Source organism: Protomyctophum parallelum (genome assembly GCF_964188405.1).
Source record: "Protomyctophum parallelum genome assembly, chromosome: 3".
NCBI lineage: Eukaryota > Metazoa > Chordata > Actinopteri > Myctophiformes > Myctophidae > Protomyctophum > Protomyctophum parallelum.
In genome coordinates, this window is record NC_139698.1 from 2,680,204 (window position 1) to 2,704,217 (window position 24,014).

General features: G+C 45.7%; 1 protein-coding gene across 1 annotated transcript in view; it reads right to left on the reverse strand.

Moving 5' to 3' along the window:
- LOC310856065 (NACHT, LRR and PYD domains-containing protein 3-like) overlaps nt 1–22,545 on the reverse strand; it is a gene marked incomplete at both ends in the record, with an annotated part of 87,461 nt that extends 64,916 nt beyond the window's left edge. The window contains 5 exons of the mRNA XM_083761282.1: nt 19,202–19,248; nt 19,414–19,587; nt 19,791–19,961; nt 20,241–20,411; nt 20,915–22,545. Of these exons, the coding sequence (XP_083617408.1) occupies nt 19,202–19,248; nt 19,414–19,587; nt 19,791–19,961; nt 20,241–20,411; nt 20,915–22,545 (2,194 nt within the window). The remainder of the gene's footprint in view (nt 1–19,201; nt 19,249–19,413; nt 19,588–19,790; nt 19,962–20,240; nt 20,412–20,914) is intronic.
- Nucleotides 22,546–24,014: the final 1,469 nt, after the last annotated feature.

Genomic DNA, 24,014 nt, shown 5'->3' on the forward strand with positions numbered 1-24,014 from the left:
TTTCACTCATACAATGACCACATACAGTTTCCTTCTTTTTAACTCTTCTTTACTTTGTTTGTAGTTGAGTACAGTTGTACACATGCATGGGCATTGAGTAAGCGGTAAGTGGGTAAGGTGAAAAACCTTAAAGGGAAAATAAAAAATAACTAATGTAAGTATAATGCACATTCATCAATACATACTTTACATGCTTTAAACACCTGTAAATATCATTTTTACTTAGTGTCTCTTAATCAACTCATTTCTAAATCAATTCATTTCTACTCAATTCGTTTTTAAACTGTTTTAAACATAATAAACTCATGAAATGTAAATTAAATAACCTGAATGAATTAGTATAATTGAAACATTTTTATCAATCAATAATCAATTCAAATGTATTTTAAATCAAATAATCATGTTCATTGTTCATGTCCAATTGGCCATCATGTTTCCTTTAACTTCAACTCAAGTCATCACAAACAACAACAACAAACAATGTCCATGAACTGGCATGATCTGTCACAAGTAAACAGTTCTCTCTCACCGGCATTTATATGGCAGCACCGTTCTGCTCTGCTGTCTCAGTGTGTGTTGCTCCTGTTTGGAGGCACACTGCTGTTTCTCATTTATATGGCAGCACCGTTCTGCTCTGCTGTCTCAGTGTGTGTTGCTCCTGTTTGGAGGCACACTGCTGTTTCTCATTTATATGGCAGCACCGTTCTGCTCTGCTGTCTCAGTGTGTGTTGCTCCTGTTTGGAGGCACACTGCTGTTTCTCATTTATATGGCAGCACCGTTCTGCTCTGCTGTCTCAGTGTGTGTTGCTCCTGTTTGGAGGCACACTGCTGTTTCTCATTTATATGGCAGCACCGTTCTGCTCTGCTGTCTCAGTGTGTGCTGCTCCTGTTTGGAGGCACACTGCTGTTTCTCATTTATATGGCAGCACCGTTCTGCTCTGCTGTCTCAGTGTGTGTTGCTCCTGTTTGGAGGCACACTGCTGTTTCTCATGGAGGTTTGTGTAGGATTCCTCTTTCCTCCTCCCTTCCTGTGTTTGGCCAACGCCCTACTCTCAGGTGCAGCGAATGCACTGACGCTGATTGGTCAGGCAATTGGGGAGTGAGTGAGTGACAATCAGCTGAGTGTCAGTGGCAATGAGTGTCAGTCTAGATTTAACCCTTTGCTCTCCATTTCTCCAAGTTGACTTCACAATGGCATTATCCCCAATGGCAGTTGCAAGGAGTTGCATTGGTGTGACATGACCTTAAGTTGGTGGTTAAAACTGTTTAGTTGCAGAAATGGTGGACCCTGTTGTAAACAAGTGGAGGTGACCACACTGAACGATTGGCGCGTCGTCTCGTATCACTGTTTCCACACCTAAGCGCAAAACGTCCGACAGCCGCGGACAGAAGAAGCTGTGGCAGCTTCTTTTTCCGGGTTTTTAGACAGCGGCTGGATGGAAATTAAGCTCCACCTCCGCGGACGACTGACGCGGAGGAGAGCGTTTCCGGGATTCTGGCCGTCGCGCAACTAGTCGGCGGAAGTGGAGCTTCTTTTCCGTCCACCAGCGGTCTAAAAACCCGGGAAAATAAGCTGCTCGCAGCCGAGAACGTGCGCGGCTCTTTAGTAAGTCTGGCAGCACCTTATGGCCGCAGACATTTTCTCCAGATCTACAAGCTCACGGCGCGTCACTGAGCCCGCCACGCGCTGTGGGCTTGCAGATCTGCTGTTATTCCCACGCCAGAGGAAGACACGATTCGATTGGTCCAGCTGGACTCCGGGCGCTTGTGTAAAACAGTTGGCGGTTGGTTGGTTCACTGACAGCGCTGGTTGCGCTGCTACGCCCTTTTCTGGGAAATGTTTTATATTTACGGTAAATGTTTTCATTCACGATTGCCAAATAATCAATGCCATTTCAATAGGCCTATATAATGTTTTTTTTTATTCATTATTATTACACTTTATTGAAATACACTGAACCAAAGTCTTGTTAAAATGTTATTGTTCCACTTTATTTTCCCATAGCTTACTTTTTAAAGTGTATTGTTTATAAACAAATACTAATAATACATTATTCTTATTCTTGTGCTGTTGTTATTATAATAGTGTTAATATAATATTATTAGTGCACATGTGTCTGTCCCTGCAATGAGCATCATTTTGTTGAAAAACACATTTGAGGTCAGAAATAGGAATGAAAGACAGGCTCTGGTTGACATTTAGGACATCATTAGGACATCTCTAATACATTGTTGGAAATCTACGGAGGGCTAAATGCTAAATGTGTGACAGGGTGATATGGATTCACCTATATAGCCAACTAAATGGTCCATGTGTGACAGGGTGATATGGATTCACCTACAGCCAACTAAATGGTCCATGTGTGACAGGGTGATATGGATTCACCTACAGCCAACTAAATGGTCCATGTGTGACAGGGTGATATGGATTCACCTATATAGCCAACTAAATGGTCCATGTGTGACAGGGTGATATGGATTCACCTACAGCCAACTAATTAGTCCATGTGTGACAGGGTGATATGGATTCACCTACAGCCAACTAAATGGTCCATGTGTGACAGGGTGATATGGATTCACCTACAGCCAACTAAATGGTCCATGTGTGACAGGGTGATATGGATTCACCTACAGCCAACTAAATGGTCCATGTGTGACAGGGTGATATGGATTCACCTACAGCCAACTAAATGGTCCATGTGTGACAGGGTGATATGGATTCACCTACAGCCAACTAAATGGTCCATGTGTGACAGGGTGATATGGATTCACCTACAGCCAACTAAATGGTCCATGTGTGACAGGGTGATATGGATTCACCTACAGCCAACTACGCCACCTGGGGAATATTTAGGCTATACTGAGATCTAACACTGAACACCCGGAGCACTGAATGACTCCACACAGGGAACAGGTTGGTTATAAAATATGAAAGGCAGGCAGAAACGTGTGTAACAAAATGTACAAAAGTATTTATTCAGCAATAATAGCATTAATCAAAGAAAACCAATAGGACTTGTTCAACAATCAACAATAGAAATAGATGCTGAGACTAAAAGGGTTGGTGACTACTAAGTGCATAACTACAGGGATATCCCTGTGAGAGAGAGAGAGAGAGAGAGAGAGAGAGAGAGAGACAGAGAGAGAGAGAGAGAGAGAGAGAGAGACAGACAGAGAGAGAAGCTGGGCAGGCCACCGGCCCAGGGTGTCGGTAATGCGGCAAAACACAACTCAAATAACCCACAAAGAAATAGAAACAGCAAACTAAAGAAAAGGAGCATTACCACCACCACTGGACGGCTGTCAACTGCTCCAACGTACAGCTTGTCCCCAGCACGGGCCCTGTAATGTGAATATGTATGTTAGATCAGTGGTATAGCTTGTCTCCAGCACGGGCCCTGTAATGTGAATATGTATGTTAGATCAGTGGTATATAGCTTGTCTCCAGCACAGGCCCTGTAATGTGAATATGTATGTTAGATCAGTGGTATAGCTTGTCTCCAGCACCGGCCCTGTAATGTGAATATGTATGTTAGATCAGTGGTATAGCTTGTCTCCAGCACCGGCCCTGTAATGTGAATATGTATGTTAGATCAGTGGTATAGCTTGTCTCCAGCACAGGCCCTGTAATGTGAATATGTATGTTAGATCAGTGGTATAGCTTGTCTCCAGCACCGGCCCTGTAATGTGAATATGTATGTTAGATCAGTATGTACAGCTTGTCCCCAGCACCGGCCCTGTAATGTGAATATGTATGTTAGATCAGTATGTACAGCTTGTCCCCAGCACAGGCCCTGTAATGTGAATATGTATGTTAGATCAGTGGTATAGCTTGTCTCCAGCACCGGCCCTGTAATGTGAATATGTATGTTAGATCAGTGGTATAGCTTGTCTCCAGCACCGGCCCTGTAATGTGAATATGTACGTTAGATATAATACAATGACATACATACATACATGGTGGTCACTCTCCCACCCGGTGGTCGTACTGGGAGTGTGTTGACCCAGGCCCGTCAGACGGTTAGCCCCTTTCGGAACCCTCGGTTACCTTTTCTGAGTTTTGGACGGCGGTGCCCTATGGGGTCCCTCGTAGGTTTTTCCACCCTCCATAGGATGCAGATTTACTGTCTGTTCTGCTCGGTGGTTTGAGTGTTGGTATGTACTGTCTGTTCTGCTCGGTGGTTTGAGTGTTGGTATTTACTGTCTGTTCTGCTCGGTGGTTTGAGTGTTGGTATTTACTGTCTGTTCTGCTCGGTGGTTTGAGTGTTGGTATTTACTGTCTGTTCTGCTCGGTGGTTTGAGTGTTGGTATCTACTGTCTGTTCTGCTCGGTGGTTTGAGTGTTGGTATTTACTGTCTGTTCTGCTCGGTGGTTTGAGTGTTGGTATTTACTGTCTGTTCTGCTCGGTGGTTTGAGTGTTGCTGAGATGTTTCAAAGATACATGACGCGGATAGGAGACAACGGAAACCTGGGAGAAACTGCATTGACCGTCGACGCCGTTTAGTATTTTTTGAAGTTCTGGCTTCTCTTGAAATTAAAAACGTTTATGCAAAAGCCAAAGCCAACTCTTGTCGTGACAAATCATGACAACAAACACAATATTTCGGTCCAAACAAAGAATTAGAAAGTAGAAAGAAACGGCAGGTTACAACACTTTTTTTGTTGTTTTTCTTCTTTGTAATTATTTGTTTGGTCCAAAATATTGTGTGTGTGTGTTGTCATAATTTGTCACGACAAGAGTTGGCTTCGTACGACGCTTAAAAGGTCTTTAAATAAATGAATACGTTTTGAAATGCCAATGGGAAAAATGCATTGGGATTCATTTCCTGGGCCACTTGTTGTTCTGAAAGGGGGCGGGACTGCGACGCTCTATAGTGTAAAATGTCTAGAAATAATATCATCATTTATTGTTCTAAAAGGTCAGGGTTCTCAACCATTTTTTACGGGTCCATTTGGTTTCATTTTACACTCTCAAGAGTTAAATCATTGTTAAACATTTGCATTACTTAATTAATTTACTAGAAGTCTACACAATTAGAGAATGTAGAAGAATTGTTATTTTGATCCATGTTTGCCTGTTATCTCTCCTAATAGTACCAACATCATGTTATCTATCCTAATGGTACCAACACCATGTTATCTCTCCTAATGGTACCAACATCATGTTATCTCTCCTAATGGTACCAACATCATGTTATCTCTCCTAATGGTACCAACATCATGTTATCTCTCCTAATGGTACCAACATCATGTTATCTCTTCTAATGGTACCAACATCATGTTATCTCTCCTAATGGTACCAACACCATGTTATCTCTCCTAATGGTACCAACATCATGTTATCTCTCCTAATGGTACCAACACCATGTTATCTCTCCTAATGGTACCAACATCATGTTATCTCTCCTAATGGTACCAACACCATGTTATCTCTCCTAATGGTACCAACACCATGTTATCTCTCCTAATGGTACCAACATCATGTTATCTCTCCTAATGGTACCAACACCATGTTATCTCTCCTAATGGTACCAACACCATGTTATCTCTCCTAATGGTACCAACATCATGTTATCTCTTCTAATGGTACCAACATCATGTTATCTCTCCTAATGGTACCAACACCATGTTATCTCTCCTAATGGTACCAACATCATGTTATCTCTCCTAATGGTACCAACATCATGTTATCTCTCCTAATGGTACCAACATCATGTTATCTCTCCTAATGGTACCAACACCATGTTATCTCTCCTAATGGTACCAACATCATGTTATCTCTCCTAATGGTACCAACATCATGTTATCTCTCCTAATGGTACCAACACCATGTTATCTCTCCTAATGGTACCAACACCATGTTATCTCTCCTAATGGTACCAACACCATGTTATCTCTCCTAATAGTACCAACATCATGTTATCTCTCCTAATGGTACCAACACCATGTTATCTCTCCTAATGGTACCAACACCATGTTATCTCTCCTAATGGTACCAACATCATGTTATCTCTCCTAATGGTACCAACACCATGTTATCTCTCCTAATGGTACCAACACCATGTTATCTCTCCTATTGGTACCAACATCATGTTATCTCTCCTAATGGTACCAACATCATGTTATCTCTCCTAATGGTACCAACATCATGTTATCTCTCCTAATGGTACCAACACCATGTTATCTCTCCTAATGGAACCAACACCATGTGATCTCTCCTAATGGTACCAACATCATGTTATCTCTCCTAATGGTACCAACATCATGTTATCTCTCCTAATGGTACCAACATCATGTTATCTCTCCTAATGGTACCAACATCATGTTATCTCTCCTAATGGAACCAACACCATGTTATCTCTCCTAATGGTACCAACATCATGTTATCTCTCCTAATGGTACCAACATCATGTTCTCTCTCCTAATGGTACCAACATCATGTTATCTCTCCTAATGACCAACACCATGTTATCTCTCCTACTGGTACCAACATCATGTTATCTCTCCTAATGGTACCAACATCATGTTATCTCTCCTAATGGTACCAACATCAATACAGCATGGAATTGTGATCCGTGACTCAAATGGGTCTGAGAGGCTAAATGTCATCAGATGGTGGTCCGTAGCTCAGATGGCGAATAAATAAATAATGGACCTTGAATGATGTGAAAAGGCTTGAAAACCCACTGTTGATTATAGTGTTGTGTAAAAGGCATAGAAATAATAATAATAATAATAATAATAATAAATACTTCTTACACCACTGTAAAAGCTGTTACACAATTTAAACAATAATAAAGACAATTAAAGCATCTTTTTTTAGAACAAATATTCAATTTAATTTCTTTGATTAAACATAATATTTCTTTCTGTATCTCTTTTACAACAGAGGATCTCAAAGTGAGGTCTTTTCTTTTACAAAATGCACCGAGGTGTTCAAAACAACATGCATCAAAATATCATCTAATAATAATCATAATAGCTCAAATTTATATAGCGCTTTTCTAAATACCCAAAGCGCTTTACATAGGAACACTAGGAACAGACTTTAATAAGAAAAAAACAAAGCCAAACATAACAGATACAACAACAGCACAGGGTTAAAAAGATAAAAGGATAAACGAGGCCTCAGCTGGGGTCGGGTGTTGTGGTCGTAGTGAGCTTGTAGATCTGCTATTTTCAGCGTGCAAAATCTGCCATTACGACGAAAGCAAGACCCGCCAAAATGCATGTTTGTTGACTTAATCAGCTGTAGATTTAGTCGACTAATATCACATGAAATTTAGTCACCTAAAACTGGACTATCACTAAAACATTTATTTTTCAAAAGACTAAAACTAAAATTCAAAATAAATTGAATGTCTAAATCAGCACTGACGTACGAATACACATGTACACACGCGTGCGCACACGCACACACACACACACACACACACACACACACACACACACACACACACACACACACACACACACACACACACGCACGCACGCACGCACGCACACGCACCACTGAATGGACGCTGTTACAGTGAGGTACCAACTATACCCATTATGCTACAGTACTACATGTAGCTCCTCCTCCTCGATGTGACTGTGATGATATTACAGGTTATGCAGAGGAAGGCGGACAGTGTTTTCTCCTGTGTGTGTCTGTGTGTGTGTGCGTGCGCGTGCCTGTGTGTGCAGGCTCGCGTGCGTGCGTGCGTGTCGTGGTGTGAGTGGGTGATTGTGACAGGGGGGAGGACCAGGAAAAGACGCAGCCTCGCCGGATTGGTGCACAGAGGAAGAGGCCAAGTTTAAAGGGCTGTCAGAGAGGCGGCGACAGCGAACCCGTGCCTTCCTGGCTCCCAACCCGTCCGATCCGCTGTTAGCTCTATAGCCATTTGTACATTGTGCAGCCTGAACGGAGAGCTAGCTAAATGTAACCTGTGCCGCTTGATTCAGAATGTAACTGACAGATCACAGCCCGACTTGAACACGGCCTCCTGCCAAGTTCTACTTCGCTAGGCGAGGGTTCTCAGCTAACGGTAAGGGAGGGGGGGGCTGATCTTTTGTTTTCCCGTTTATATATTGTTTTCTGACAGGGAGGTTAGCGCTTGTGTTTGGTTTGGGGTTCATTTGAGGCAAGTATTCACTTTTTCGTTCTAGTTTGTTTTCATCAGACCAGTGTGTGTCCAGTGGAAACCTCATATGAATCTGATCTCAGGTCAGAATGGGTTAATCAGACCAGTGTGTGTCCAGTGGAAACCTCATATGAATCTGATCTCAGGTCAGAATGGGTCAATCAGACCAGTGTGTGTCCAGTGGAAACCTTGTATGAATCTGATCTCGGGTCAGAATGGGTTCATCAGATCAGTGTGTGTCCAGTGGAAACCTTGTATGAATCTGATCTCAGGTCAGAATGGGTTAATCAGACCAGTGTGTGTCCAGTGGAAACCTCGTATGAATCTGATCTCAGGTCAGAATGGGTTCATCAGACCAGTGTGTGTCCAGTGGAAACCTCGTATGAATCTGATCTCAGGTCAGAATGGGTTCATCAGACCAGTGTTATGAATCTGATCTCAGGTCAGAATGGGTTAATCAGACCAGTGTGTGTCCAGTGGAAACCTCGTATGAATCTGATCTCGGGTCAGAATGGGTTAATCAGACCAGTGTGTGTCCAGTGGAAACCTCGTATGAATCTGATCTCAGGTCAGAATGGGTTAATCAGACCAGTGTGTGTCCAGTGGAAACCTCGTATGAATCTGATCTCAGGTCAGAATGGGGTTAATCAGACCAGTGTGTGTCCAGTGGAAACCTCATATGAATCTGATCTCAGGTCAGAATGGGGTTAATCAGACCAGTGTGTGTCCAGTGGAAACCTCGTATGAATCTGATCTCGGGTCAGAATGGGTTCATCAGATCAGTGTGTGTCCAGTGGAAACCTCATATGAATCTGATCTCAGGTCAGAATGGGTTAATCAGACCAGTGTGTGTCCCAGTGGAAACCTCGTATGAATCTGATCTCAGGTCAGAATGGGTTAATCAGACCAGTGTGTGTCCAGTGGAAACCTCGTATGAATCTGATCTCAGGTCAGAATGGGTTAATCAGACCAGTGTGTGTCCAGTGGAAACCTCGTATGAATCTGATCTCAGGTCAGAATGGGGTTAATCAGACCAGTGTGTGTGTGTCCAGTGGAAACCTCGTATGAATCTGATCTCAGGTCAGAATGGGGTTAATCAGACCAGTGTGTGTCCAGTGGAAACCTCGTATGAATCTGATCTCAGGTCAGAATGGGTTAATCAGACCAGTGTGTGTCCCAGTGGAAACCTCGTATGAATCTGATCTCAGGTCAGAATGGGTTAATCAGACCAGTGTGTGTCCAGTGGAAACCTGGTATGAATCTGATCTCAGGTCAGAATGGGTTAATCAGACCAGTGTGTGTCCAGTGGAAACCTCGTATGAATCTGATCTCAGGTCAGAATGGGTTAATCAGACCAGTGTGTGTCCAGTGGAAACCTCGTATGAATCTGATCTCGGGTCGGGAAGGTCGGTTTTCCACACCTGATGTCTCGGGTCCCCCTAGGCCGAGACATCACACTGAACCCCCCCCCCCCCCCCCTCAGAACCCAACATAGAGAGGTTCACTCACAGAGACACTGAACCCCCCCCCAAGAACCCCACTCAGAACCCAACATAGAGAGGTTCTCTCACAGAGACACTGAACCCCCCCCCCCCCACTCAGAACCCAACATAGAGAGGTTCACTCACAGAGACACTGAGGACCCCCCCCCCCTCCACACATAGAACCCAACATAGAGTGGTCCAGTGAAGGTGGAGTGGAAGGTGTGCAGGTGTGTGAGTGAGTCAGAGGACACTGCGTAGAAGGACACAGTGCCAGCAGCATGGTCTACATAAACTGCTACTCTGTCGGAGTAGGAGGAGCCTCTGACAGGGAGGTCAGTTCTCTTCTCATTGTGCCACACAGCGTAGCGTTTATCATCACCTTTACAGGACAGACTCCATGAAAGGTCATTGTATCCAAACTGACTGTCTTCACCCCGTTTGCTGATATGTCTGTGCGTCACTGCTGCCTCAACCAGTCCACTACACTGTACCTCACTGTAACAGCGTCCACTCAGTGGTTCCTTACACATCACCTGATAGTAGTCCATAAATCTGTCTGCATGAGGAGGATAGTTCTGATACTGGCCCACCCGTTCCACCTTCCTGTTGTTCTCAGACAGAGAGAGGTGATTGTATGCTGTGTTTGGATCCAGAGTGAGTTCACACACATCTGATGAGAACAACACACAATACAGCACCAGTTTACAATCACACATAATAATAATAATAACAATAACAATAACAATAACAATAACAATAACAATAACAATAACAATAATAATAATAATAATAATAATAATAATAATAATAATAATAAGAATATGAATATAAACGATGTTGACACTGTGTGTGTGTGTGTGTGTGTGTGTGTGTGTGTGTGTGTGTGCGGTGCCTGACCACCGCCTGCCCCGCCTCTACAGCCGACTGCACGATGCAAAGCGTGCCCCTGGTGGACAAAAGAGGCGCTACAAGGACTGTGTACTGCGTCTATGAATATGAATATAAACGATGTTGACACTGTGTGTGTGTGTGTGTGTGTGTGTGTGTGTGTGTGTGTGTGTGTGTGTGTGTGTGTGTGTGTGTGTGTGTATGTGTGTGTGTGTGTGTGTCTGTGTGCGTGCACCTTGGCTCTAGAACACGGGTAGTGTGTGTGTGTGTGTGTGTGTGTGTGTGTGTGTGTGTGTCTGTGTGCGTGCACCTTGGCTCTAGAACACGGGTAGTGTGTGTGTGTGTGTGTGTGTGTCTGTGTGTGTGTGTGTGTCTGTGTGCGTGCATGCGTCATTTTAGTCGACTAAATCTACTGCTGATTTGCCTCTAAGGCGTCATAATGCCTGAATTTGGTTGCGTGCACGTGTTGTGTGTGTGTGTGTGTGTGTGTTGTGTGCTTGTGTGTGCATGGTGTGTGTATGCGTGCGTGCGCATGTGTGTGTATGCGCACACGTCTGTATCATTTTAGTCGACTAAATCTACTGCTGATTTGCCTCTAAGGCGTCATAATGCCTGACTTTGGTTGCGTGCATGTGTTGTGTGTGTGTGTGTTGTGTGTGTGTGTGTGTGTGTGCGTGCGTGCATGCATGCGTCCGTGCGTATGTACACATGTGTGTGTGCGCGTGCATGCGTCTGTGCATGTGTGTGTGCGTGCGTGCATGCGTCCGTACATACGCATGTGTGTGTGCGCGTGCACATGTCTGTGCGCGTGTGTATCATTTTAGTCGACTAAATCTACAGTAATTTGCCTCCAAGGCGTCATAATGCCCGATTTTAGTACGTGCGCATGTTGTGTGCGTACGTGCGTGCGTACGCCCGTGTGTGCGTCTGTGTGTGTGTATGCATGCATCAGTGTTGATTTTGACAGCCAATTTTGACCTAGTTTTAGTCATAGTCTTTTGAATAAAATGTTCATAAAATAGTCATAATTTAGTCACCTGAATGTCTTAGTGTTAGTTTAGTTTTAGTTAACTGAATATCATATGATTTTAGTCGACTAAATCTAGCTAGTCGACTAAAAGCTCTATGAGCTTGTAGATCTGCTATTTTGGAAAAATCACAGAAAAAATAAATTACTCATACCCTATCTTTGCTTCTGGTATAGAATTATATTAAGGTTTTTCATGAAACTGTTAGAAAACATTTGTAGAATCTGGTCTCAGGTCTCAATTGGTTAACCCATTAAGACCTGGAACACATCTGTGTCACCTTAACTTTTAACCACATTAGCTGTTGAGAAATAGCAGATCTACAAGCTTGTAGCGCGGCACTCTGTGCCGTGCTATGAGCTTGTAGATCTTCTATTTTTTTTGTTTTGTCGTGAAAACAAAATAAAACGAAATATTCTTTCACAGTAAACGTTTTTAAGTTTTAGTTGTTAACGATAGTTCAACTTAGAGCTGTAATGCTCCATCATCCGTCTGCTCCAATCAGATCTGCGTTACCTTGTCCGCACCCCTTTATAAACGGTCCTCACTTCCCTTCGCTCATCTGTGCTTCCGTTCAGGTAGTCAGGTAAACGCCCATCGATCATGTCAGATCCAGATGACAGCACCTCTCACCGCCGCAGCTCCAGGCTTGCTGCCGCCGAGTACGTCTCCTGGCCAGACGAACTTATTTACGCCGCGCTCTCCGGCCACGGCATCGTTCCCGAACGGGGCCTAACCCACTCTCAGCTAGTGGATCTCCTTCTCGCCACCATCGAGTCCTCGCAGACTCAGCAGCACGAGTCCCCCAGCCAAGGCAAGAGTAAGGGTAAAAAGAAAAATGCAACCCCGCGTTCAGCCGAGCTCACCCAGGACGAACCCGGCGGCTCCCAGGCCTACGCTGGCCCCGTTCAAGATCCGCATTCGCCGCCATCTCACGACTCCACCGCCCTGCTGCTGTCAGCCATGGCCACCCTGGCCAGCGCAGTCGGGGCACTCGAATCACGGCTCTCTCAGCAAGCGCCCGTGCTCCCTCCTCCAGCGGCCGGCAGCGCCACGCTCTCGTCCTCTTTTCCTCCTCCAAACAACCCAGTGCCTCCCCACCCGCGGTCCGGGTTCACACTCTCCTCCGCCCAGCCAGTTGCCCCTGCCGGTAATTATTTCATTTCTCCCTTTTCCGCCATTTCCTCTCACCTCAGAGCCCAAATAACCGAAGGGAAGGACGTTAACCTAGCCTCTCTCATCCTCCCCACTCCCGAATGCGACAGAAAGCTGGTAGGCTCCGACCAGCTCTCTGCCGTGTTCCGCGCCTCCGATCCCCGCCTTAACCGTTCCCTCGACTTCTGCGACTTCGTCATAGCCTTCGGCCTGTTTAGGGACACCCTGTGTGATGCCTTCCCAGAGCGTAGATCCGAGTTAGACTCCTACCTCGCTCTCATTAGCGAAATCAAACGTAGATACGGCGGCCCCATGTTTTACGATTATCATAAAGCCTTCTCAGCTAAAGCGGCTAACTTCCTCGCTCGCTTCAATTCTAGACTCAACTGGGCGTGCCTAGACACAGAGCTGCTCATTCTGCACGTAGGCGGCCACAGGGCCCTTACCTGCCATCTGTGCAACCAAGTAGATCACTCCGCCGAATCATGTCCCAAGTCCGTGTTTCTCGCTCCCTCTGTGAAAAAAGAAAACCGCCCAAAAACTTCGAATCCTTCCGCCTTCGATTCTCAAGATCCCTACCCCCAGGACCAGCCCCCCCCGGGCCAGAGGGACTCCCGCGGAAGAGAGCTACTGCAAAGACCCCCACCCAAAGTCCGTGTGCCCGAGGCGAACCCGCCCTCCGAGGGATGCCAGCAGGGAGGGTCCATCTCACAAAACTCCTCGATACTCCAAACCATTCTAAGTAGCCACCCCTCCACCCCCATCCACATTCACGCTTTATCCGCCGCTCTATCATCTCACCCCGACCCAGTATTCACGGACTATCTTCTCACAGGCTTATCGCAAGGTTTCCGCGTCGGCGTTCTCTCACCCCTCACTCACTCTCACGTGTTTCCTAATCTCCAATCTGCCCTGTCAGAACCAGAAATAGTCGCTTCTCTCCTGGAGAAAGAGGTTCTCAAAGGCTTCATGGTAGGGCCCTACCCCACCCCGCCTTTCAATCCGTTTCGCAGCAATCCCATCGGGATCGCTACGCGAAAGTATTCAGGGAAAAAACGTTTAATCATAGATCTGTCAGCCCCCCGTCACGACCTGTGCCCCAGCGTAAACTTCATGATTCCGCTCGAAAACTTTTCTCTGCATTACGCTTCTATCGACGACGCAATAAAACTCATTAAAATAGCAGGCCAAGGCGCTTGGTTGGCAAAAGCAGATATCACAGACGCCTTTAAAGTAATGCCAATCCATCCGTCCCAGTGGTCCCTTTTCGGCGTTAAATGGGAGAACTTGTTTTATTTCGCCACTCGCTTAACGTTTGGCTGTAGAAGCAGCCCCCACATTTTTAACCAGCTTTCGGAGGCGCTCTGCTGGGTTCTGCTGAACGTTAACCGTCTACCCTTCGTCCTCCACCTTCTCGACGACTTTCTGTTAATAGATTTTCCCTCCCAGTCCCCCCCCACCAGCCTCCGTTCACTCAAAGAAACGTTTAACGCCCTAGGGGTTCCCCTCTCGTCCGAAAAAACAGTCGGCCCGGCCAAGTCCGTCGAGTTTCTCGGCATCCTCCTAGACTCCGTAGAAATGAAAGCTTCCCTCCCGTTGGAAAAGCTAACTCGTGTCAAAGAATTAATCCAGAGCGCCGCTTCACCGCGCACCAAGCGCCAGCTGCTTTCACTTCTGGGTCATTTTAATTATGCAATCAAAATAATTCCCCAGGGCCGCTCGTTCATATCCCGGCTGCTGGAGCTGGCTAGCAGCGTCGATTCCCTCAGCGACGTAGTTGTTCTAGACGCAGGCTGTCAGTCCGATCTCTCATTTTGGTCAAAGTTATTGCAAGATTGGAACGGTATTTCCCTCTTCTATCACGACCCCGTAACTCCGGCTCACGAAATGCACTTATTCACCGACGCGGCGCCTTCTGCAGGTTTTGGGGGGATCTTCCAAAGGGAATGGTTCTCCGACAGATGGCCCGTCGAACTAACTCAGCCACCGGTTTCTATAGCCCACTTCGAACTGTACCCCATCGCCGTAGCCTGCAAGCTCTGGGGGTCCCGCTGGGCTCGCAAGCGTATAGTGTTCAACTGCGACAATGAGGCCACAGTCTTCGTCATAAATAAAGGCCGCTCCTCCTCCAATCAGATCATGCCCCTTATGAGATTCATCACCTGGTCCTCCGTCATGCTCAACTTCACGGTCCGCGCAGCTCACGTCCCCGGCCACCTTAACAATATCGCCGACTGCCTCTCTCGTTTCAAACTCCAGGAGTTCCACCGGCGATGCCCTTCCGCCAAGCCACTCCCCCTGATCTGCCCGGCGCACCGAGAACTGGTTCTGTCCTGATGCCCCACATCCATCACCTCCGTGCTCTCACCAACATCTATATTAAATCCGCTTTCTCCCCGCCACTGTTTCCTGCTATGCCTCGGCCTGGCGCAAGTTCGGTCAGTTCTGCGCCTGTCACTCCATTCCCCCCTTCCCAGTACTAGTCTCGACCGTCGCCCCTTTTCTCACTTTTAATTTCAAGTTTAACCACCTCAGCCACAGCTATATGAACAGCCTATTAGCAGGGGTCCAGTTCCACGCCCGCCTTCATGACCCCTTTTTCCCTAGCCTGTTCACCAACCAATATATCAAACTCCTCCTAAAGGGCTTTCAGCGATCGTCACGCCACGCCCCAGACCAGCGTCTCCCCATTACTCTAAACATTCTCCACTCCCTCGTCTCGGAACTCAGGAAAGGAGTCTTCACTCCGTATTTAGACCTCCTCCTCGAAGCCGCCCTTCTCCTCGCCTTCTATGGATTCCTTAGAGTAGGCGAGTTCACAACCAGGTCCACGGCGTTCGACCCCTCCAGAGACGTCTGCGTCTCCGACCTGCGCTTCACCCCCACCTGCTTCAACCTATCTCTGAAACACTCAAAAGCCGACCGTGACCACAGAGGCTGCCTCGTCTCGGTGGCCAAGGTCCCCGGCAGCTTCTGCCCCTTCTCCTCCATGCTGCGCTTCCTCTCCGCCAGAAAACGCTCCTCCGGCCACCTTCCTCTCTTCAGCCTCCCGAATGGTCTCCCTCTCCACCAGCACGCCTTCACCTCTCACCTCCGCTCCCTGCTCCAAAGATGTGGCCTCCCGCCTGACCGTTACTCCAGCCACTCTCTGAGGATCGGCGCCGCCACCACCGCTGCTGCCAGCGGCGTCTCTGTCCCGACCCTGCGGGCCCTGGGCAGATGGTCGTCCAACGCCTTCTCCTCCTACGTTAGACCTTCCTCCGCCTCCGTGCTCGATGCCCAGAAGTCCATGGCGTCCTCCAGCGCGGTACCTACATTGACTGGTGGATGTGTCGGGTGGCGGGTACCTCCTCTTCTGCCCACTTCTAAACATGTTCTCCCTCTCCAGGACGCCCATGACTCACTTCCTCCTAAACGACGGTCGACCCGTCCTCCGGCCACACGGGCCTCCTCCGCCGGGAGTCTCCCTGTCTCACCACCATCGCCAGGTGAACCAAAGTTCTCGCCACTGCTCCTTCTCGCAACCCTCTGCCGAGAGGTCGTCCACTCCTACGCTACTAACCCCACTCTCTCTTTTCCATCCGCCTCTGCAAGGTCCCATCTCCGCAGGCTCCTCTCTCTCTCCTCCAGGCCCCAGGCGGTCCAATGGCGCCCTAGGGCAACCCAAGCGGTAAACGACCTCCAGGTATGTTCTTTAAATTCCTTTTGGGGGGCAGGCTCAAGAGCCCCCCCTGCCTCCGCCAGGCAGGATCCGAACCGAGGCTCTGGTCCGTCCCCAGGGGGCCCACGCCAAAGCTCCTCCACTGTCTCCTCCTCGTACCGTCATCATTCTGTTATCATTCTGTTATCATACTGTCAGTCACTTCTCTGTCCATTCACTCAATCCCAGCTCCATACTGTAATCAATTCATCTGCAATAAATCTCACCTCCAACCTCCACCCTCCGTCTTAAGTGTAAGCTCGTTAAGAGTTGAAGTTTTAGTTGTTAACGATAGTTCAACTTAGAGCTGTAATGCTCCATCATCCGTCTGCTCCAATCAGATCTGCGTTACCTTGTCCGCACCCCTTTATAAACGGTCCTCACTTCCCTTCGCTCATCTGTGCTTCCGTTCAGGTACCCGCCACCTCCCCGACGACCGCCCAGCAGCAGGCTCCACCAGGTCGGCCCCAGGGGGGCAGGCTCAAGAGCCCCCCCTGCCTCCGCCAGGCAGGATCCGAACCGAGGCTCTGGTCCGTCCCCAGGGGGCCCACGCCAAAGCTCCTCCACTGTCTCCTCCTCGTACCGTCATCATTCTGTTATCATTCTGTTATCATACTGTCAGTCACTTCTCTGTCCATTCACTCAATCCCAGCTCCATACTGTAATCAATTCATCTGCAATAAATCTCACCTCCAACCTCCACCCTCCGTCTTAAGTGTAAGCTCGTTAAGAGTTGAACTCTAATATTTGCTTCTGGGGGTCCGTGTAATTTCCGTATATTTTCAGATGGGGGTCGACGGCCAATTTCTGATAATTTGTGGGGTCCTTTTATATTCTATGTTTTATAACATCCTGCATTGTTCTTAAAGACGTAGTGAAATGAAAAGTATGTTTTTGTTCACACTTTTAGATAATATTTGTGGTCCTATGGGCATAGGCCTACCTATAACAATGGTTGTTTTTTGCTATTTTCTTTCTTCGTGAAAACAGGTGCAAATCTTTTATACATCTTCTTTCACAGTGACCGTTTTTAACTCAAATCTTTGCTTCTGGGGGTCCATGGAACAACTTATTTTCAGATGGGGGCTGACGGCCAATTACATACCGGTACATTTTATATTTATATATTCCATGTTTTATAATATCCTGACCTACATTGTTCTTAAAGACCTACAGTAGTGAAATGAAAAATACCTTTTTACGGTCCCTGGAACAACATATTCTCAGTTTTTTATTTACACACACACACACACACACACACACACACACACACACACACACACACACACACACACACACACACACACACACACACACACACACACACACACACACACACACCTACAGTCAATTGACCCCATAACAAAACAATTTCAATAGGCCTACTGCAGGCATTACTACACTAAACAACGTTGGATTTGTACAGTGCAGAATGCAGATAAGTGTAGCCTATGTTCTTATTATAATTGTGAGTTTGTTTTTTAACATGCAGCGTGAGTCTGCGAGAGCCGATCTACAAGCTCACAACGCGTTGCACTTCAAGTAGAAGGCTGCCGAGTGAGCATGCTCCAAATATCCTAATAAATAAATAAATAAAAAGGTGTCGTGCTTGCGGGGGCAGTTTCTGTATGGGACTCTAGGCTAACTTGACTCTAGAACGCATGCATTTAGGCATACAAGTGCATACAAGTGATTCTTGTTGGGGGACACATGCCTACATATTTTAATCTGAGATTTGGGAACTATTTATTGATTCAGCATGAAGACTAAAGCTTTCTGAATAAATTTACACCAGCGTATGCCTTCTACACTACCTTGAGAGGTGGCGCAGAAATTTGCGGAGATTCCGACCAAACAACGTCACCGTCAAGTTCACAGAGATGGCCATGAATTCCCACGTAACGTGGGAATCCTCGTAAATGCCTGTCCGCTCACGCAACGCTCACATAACATCAATTATCAATTACCAATCAATCAATTATGAGCGTAAACGCCGTTGTGAATGAGGACCATAGTGCGGCACAGAGTGCCGCGCTACGAGCTTGTAGATCTGCTATTTATTTATTTTAACGTGAAAACGTATGCAAATCCTTTTAAACTCAAATATTGGCTTCTGGGGGTCCGTGTAACAACATATTTTCAGATGGGGGTCGACGGCCAATTTCTGATAATGTTGTAAGGAGATGTATAGAGTCAGTAAAACACTGTTGTAAGGAGATGTATAGAGTCAGTAAAACACTGTTGTAAGGAGATGTATAGAGTCAGTAAAACACTGTTGTAATGAGATGTATAGAGTCAGTAAAACACTGTTGTAAGGAGATGTATAGAGGCAGTAAAACACTGTTGTAAGGAGATGTATAGAGTCAGTAAAACACTGTTGTAAGGGGATGTATAGAGTCAGTAAAACACTGTTGTAAGGAGATGTATAGAGTCAGTAAAACACTGTTGTAAGGAGATGTATAGAGTCAGTAAAACACTGTTGTAAGGAGATGTATAGAGCAGCTGCATGTCTCTCAGTGCAGTGACATTCTGGGATTATTTGCCATAATCATATTAAGAAATATATAATGTTGGTCTAAATACAACGATGAGCGTTGGGGGTACATCAGCTAGGCCAGGAGGTAACAGGGGGTTCACGGCCTAAAATGTTTGGGGACCGCTGGCCTACACGTTATGGTTATTATCATCTTTTTTCAGTTCATAATGTCACATACTGATGTGGATATGCCCCCCCCCCCCCCCCCCCCCCAATACAAATTAACGCTACGATAACCTTAATAACAGTACAGTAATAATGAATGAAACAGAATATAAACTTACACTTCTTCACTCCTGGTATCAGCATGCAGACTCCACCGTGCTCCACACTGGAGTTGGAGGAGAGACAAAGTCAATATTCTCTATGATAATATAAACTATGATTTTACACCATTAAACATTAAATAATACAGAACAGCATCACAGAATGACTGAGAACATTGTTCTGACCAAAATGTTGTCACACACGCACGCACAGACCAAGTCTCTCGTACCTAAGAGCGTCCAGTCTGTAGCGTGGATCCTTCACAACAGCAGAGAGCATCGCTTCGCCTGATTCTCCTGGATGATTGTAGGTCAAGTCCAACTCTCTCAAATGGGAAGGGTTGGAGCGCAGAGCTGAGGTCAGAGAAGAACAGCCTTTCTCTGTGACCAGACATCCTGACAAACTGCACACGCACACACACACACACACACACACACACACACACACACACACACACACACACACACACACACACACACACACACACACACACACACACACACACACACACACAGAGAGTTTCACAATGTTATATTTTGTCCCATTGATTTTAAAAACGTTTTGTTTTATTTTAACACAGTTGAACCCAGTTTCAGGCATACTGACTTGAGAGTCTCCAACATGCAGTTTGGGCTCCCCAATCCCTCAGCCAGGAGGCTGACTCCAGAGTCCTGAAGGTCATTATTGCTCAGGTCAATTTCTCTCAGGCTAGAGCTGGAGCTGATAGCTGACGATAACTCCTGACAGCATCTCTCCGACAGGTTGCAGCCACTCAGCCTGAAGAAACAATAGTGGTAAAGCATTTAGTCATTAGACTTCTGGAAAATGAAGATCATATAATAAAATAAATAGCACACACACACACACACACACACACACACACACACACACACACACACACACACACACACACACACACACACACACACACACACACACACACACACACACACACACACACACAGAGAGTTTCACAATGTTATATTTTGTCCCATTGATTTTAAAAACGTTTTGTTTTATTTTAACACAGTTGAACCCAGTTTCAGGCATACTGACTTGAGAGTCTCCAACATGCAGTTTGGGCTCCCCAATCCCTCAGCCAGGAGGCTGACTCCAGAGTCCTGAAGGTCATTATTGCTCAGGTCAATTTCTCTCAGGCTAGAGCTGGAGCTGATAGCTGACGATAACTCCTGACAGCATCTCTCCGACAGGTTGCAGCCACTCAGCCTGAAGAAACAATAGTGGTAAAGCATTTAGTCATTAGACTTCTGGAAAATGAAGATCATATAATAAAATAAATAGCACACACACACACACACACACACACACACACACACACACACACACACACACACACACACACACACACACACACACACACACACACAGAGAGTTTCACAATGTTATATTTTGTCCCATTGGTTTTAAAAATGTTTTGTTTTATTTTAACACAGTTGAACCCAGTTTCAGGCATACTGACTTGAGAGTCTCCAACATGCAGGGACTCCCCAGTCCCTCAGCCAGGAGGGAGTCCTGAAGGTCATTATTGCTCAGGTCAATTTCTCTCAGGCTAGAGCTGGAGCTGATAGCTGACGATAACTCCTGACAGCATCTCTTCGACAGGTTGCAGCCACTCAGTCTGAAGAAACAATAGTGGTGCATGTATTAGATTTTATGTTAAATAAAGATCAAATAATATTTGAAATGTATCCAGTTATCAGTGAACCTACAGAGCTTTCTTGGAGGCTTTGAGCACGGGCAGCAACCCCAGAAGAGCCTCCTCTGAAGCAGAGTATTTCTTCAGGTCAAACACGTCCAGCTCCTTTCCTGAAGACAGCAACACGAAGACCATAGCTGACCACTGAGCAGGAGAGATCTTGTCTGTGGAGAGACGTCCTGACGTCAGGTACTGTTGGATGTCGTCCTCCAGAGAATGATCATTCAGCTCATTCAGACAGTGGAACAGATTGATGCTTCTCTCTGGAGATGGATTCTTTTTGATCTTCTCCTTGATGTATTTGATGGTTTTGATGGTCTGGAAGCTTTTCCCTTTTTGTATGAGCTTTTGTACGACCTTCTGATTGGTGTCCAAAGAGAAGCCCATCAGGAAACGCAGGAACAAGTCCAGGTGTCCATTTGGACTCCTTAAGGCCTCGTCTACAGCACTTTGGTAGAGGTGATGAATCTTGGTTTTGAAAACCTTTCCAAATGAGGAGGTTGAGAGTAGGTTGTCACCAGTGTTGATGAAAGTGATGAAGACGTGGAGGGCAGCCAGGAACTCCTGAACACTCAGATGGACAAAGGAGAACATCTTGTCCCTTGTTCCGCGAACCTCTCCAAACAGTTCTGCGTACACTGCTGCGTCGCTGATATCAATGCCAGACGCTGTCAGGTGTTCTTCCTCGAAGATCAGGTCGCCTTTCATCAGCCCTTTAAAAGCCAGTTCCCCCAGAGAGAGAATGACATCATACTGTTTCCTGCCAGGAAAGTTGGTATTCTTGAGTAAGGACTGGATCTCAATGAAGTGGGAGTACATGGCGCCCTGGCTCTTTGGCAGCTCTCCTTTCTTCCTCACAATTTCTTCCATAACGTTAGAAGTGATCCAACAGAAGGCCGGGAGGTGACACATGATGTGGACGCTTTGGGACTTCTCGATGTGACAGTAGATTTGTTTGGCCAGCTGCTCATCATCAGGGAACCTCTTGAAGAAGTACTCCTTCTTCTGAGGGTCTCTGAACCCTCTCACCTCTGTCACCCTGTCAACAGAAGGGATCTGGCCGGCGGCTGCAGGTCGTGAGGTTATCCAGAATTTGGCTTTTGGAAGCAAGTACCCCTTGATGAGGTTTATCAGGAGAACGTGCACTGTGTTTGGCTTCATCGGATCAGTCCATGTCACAGTGTTCAGGAAATCTAGAGATGGCCTCGATTCATCAAGCCCATCCAGGATGAACAGAATGCTGCACTGTTGGAAGGTGCAGATATTTATCTCCTTGGTTTCACTGAAGAAGTGATGAAGAAGTCCCTCCATGCTGTACTTGTTCTCCTTGTTCTCCTTCATCTCCAAATTCAACTCTCGGAAAGTGAATGGAAACACAAAGTCGACATGCTGGTTGGCTTTGCCTTCTGCCCAGTTCTGAGTGAACTTCTGAACTTGTACTGATTTACCAATGCCGGCCCCTCCCTTCATCATCACTGTTTTGATGGGATCACTTTGTCCAGGTGAAGGTTCCACTATGTCGTCCATGTTGATTGGTGTTTCTGGTCCAGGTGTTTGGCTGTATGCCAATTCGATCTGCTTGATCTCATGTTCTTGATTGACCTGTCCACTGCCTCCCACTGTGGTGTAGACCTCTGTGAACATGGCACTCACAAGTGGGTTTGTTTCATATTTTGAGCTCCAGTGATTCAAACGCTGATTCTTCTGACTCAGATTAAACTTGAGCACTTCTTTACACAGATCAAGAGTTTCTAAATGACCAAAGACAAGATGACATCATTAAGCATGTGTTATAGAATGACATCATTATAGATGAAGGTGGGGAAGGTGTACTGCTGTACTTGGAGATACAAAGGTAGATAACCCGATCTAAGTTTCTTTACTCACCCTTGCTAGCCAAGTCTTGTGATGGAAGTTTAGGTCCTGAATAAGGAGAGGAGGATAATGAAGTGAAACGTTAGTTTGTCTATTGTCTATTGTCATTATACGTTAGCATGTATTGATGCTCTATTGTCATTATCTAAGTAACAACATTCATGCAATGGATCGCTGTGTAGTAGTAGTAGTAGTAGTAGTAGTACAGTAGTATATTTTACAGTGTACCTTGTTGTGTAGCAGTACAGTAGTATATTTTACAGTGTAACTTGCTGTGTAGTAGTACAGTAGTATATTTTACAGTGTACCTGGCTGTGTAGTAATACAGTAGTATATTTTACAGTGTACCTGGCTGTGTAGCCATACAGTAGTATATTTTACAGTGTACCTTGCTGTGTAGTAGTACAGTAGTATATTTTACAGTGTACCTTGCTGTGTAGCAGTACAGTAGTATATTTTACAGTGTACCTGGCTGTGTAGTAGTACAGTAGTATATTTTACAGTGTACCTTGCTGTGTAGTAATATAGTAGTATATTTTACAGTGTACCTTGCTGTGTAGTAATACAGCAGTATATTTTACAGTGTACCTTGCTGTGTAGTAATACAGCAGTATATTTTACAGTGTACCTGGCTGTGTAGCAGTACAGTAGTATATTTTACAGTGTACCTGGCTGTGTAGCAGTACAGTAGTATATTTTACAGTGTACCTGGCTGTGTAGTAGTACAGTAGTATATTTTACAGTGTACCTTGCTGTGTAGTAATACAGTAGTATATTTTACAGTGTACCTTGCTGTGTAGCAGTACAGTAGTATATTTTACAGTGTACCTGGCTGTGTAGTAGTACAGTAGTATATTTTACAGTGTACCTTGCTGTGTAGTAATACAATAGTATATTTTACAGTGTACCTTGCTGTGTAGTAATACAGTAGTATATTTTACAGTGTACCTTGCTGTGTAGCAGTACAGTAGTATATTTTACAGTGTACCTGGCTGTGTAGTAGTACAGTAGTATATTTTACAGTGTACCTTGCTGTGTAGTAATACAGTAGTATATTTTACAGTGTACCTTGCTGTGTAGCAGTACAGTAGTATATTTTACAGTGTACCTGGCTGTGTAGTAGTACAGTAGTATATTTTACAGTGTACCTGGCTGTGTAGCCGTACAGTAGTATATTTTACAGTGTACCTTGCTGTGTAGTAGTACAGTAGTATATTTTACAGTGTACCTTGCTGTGT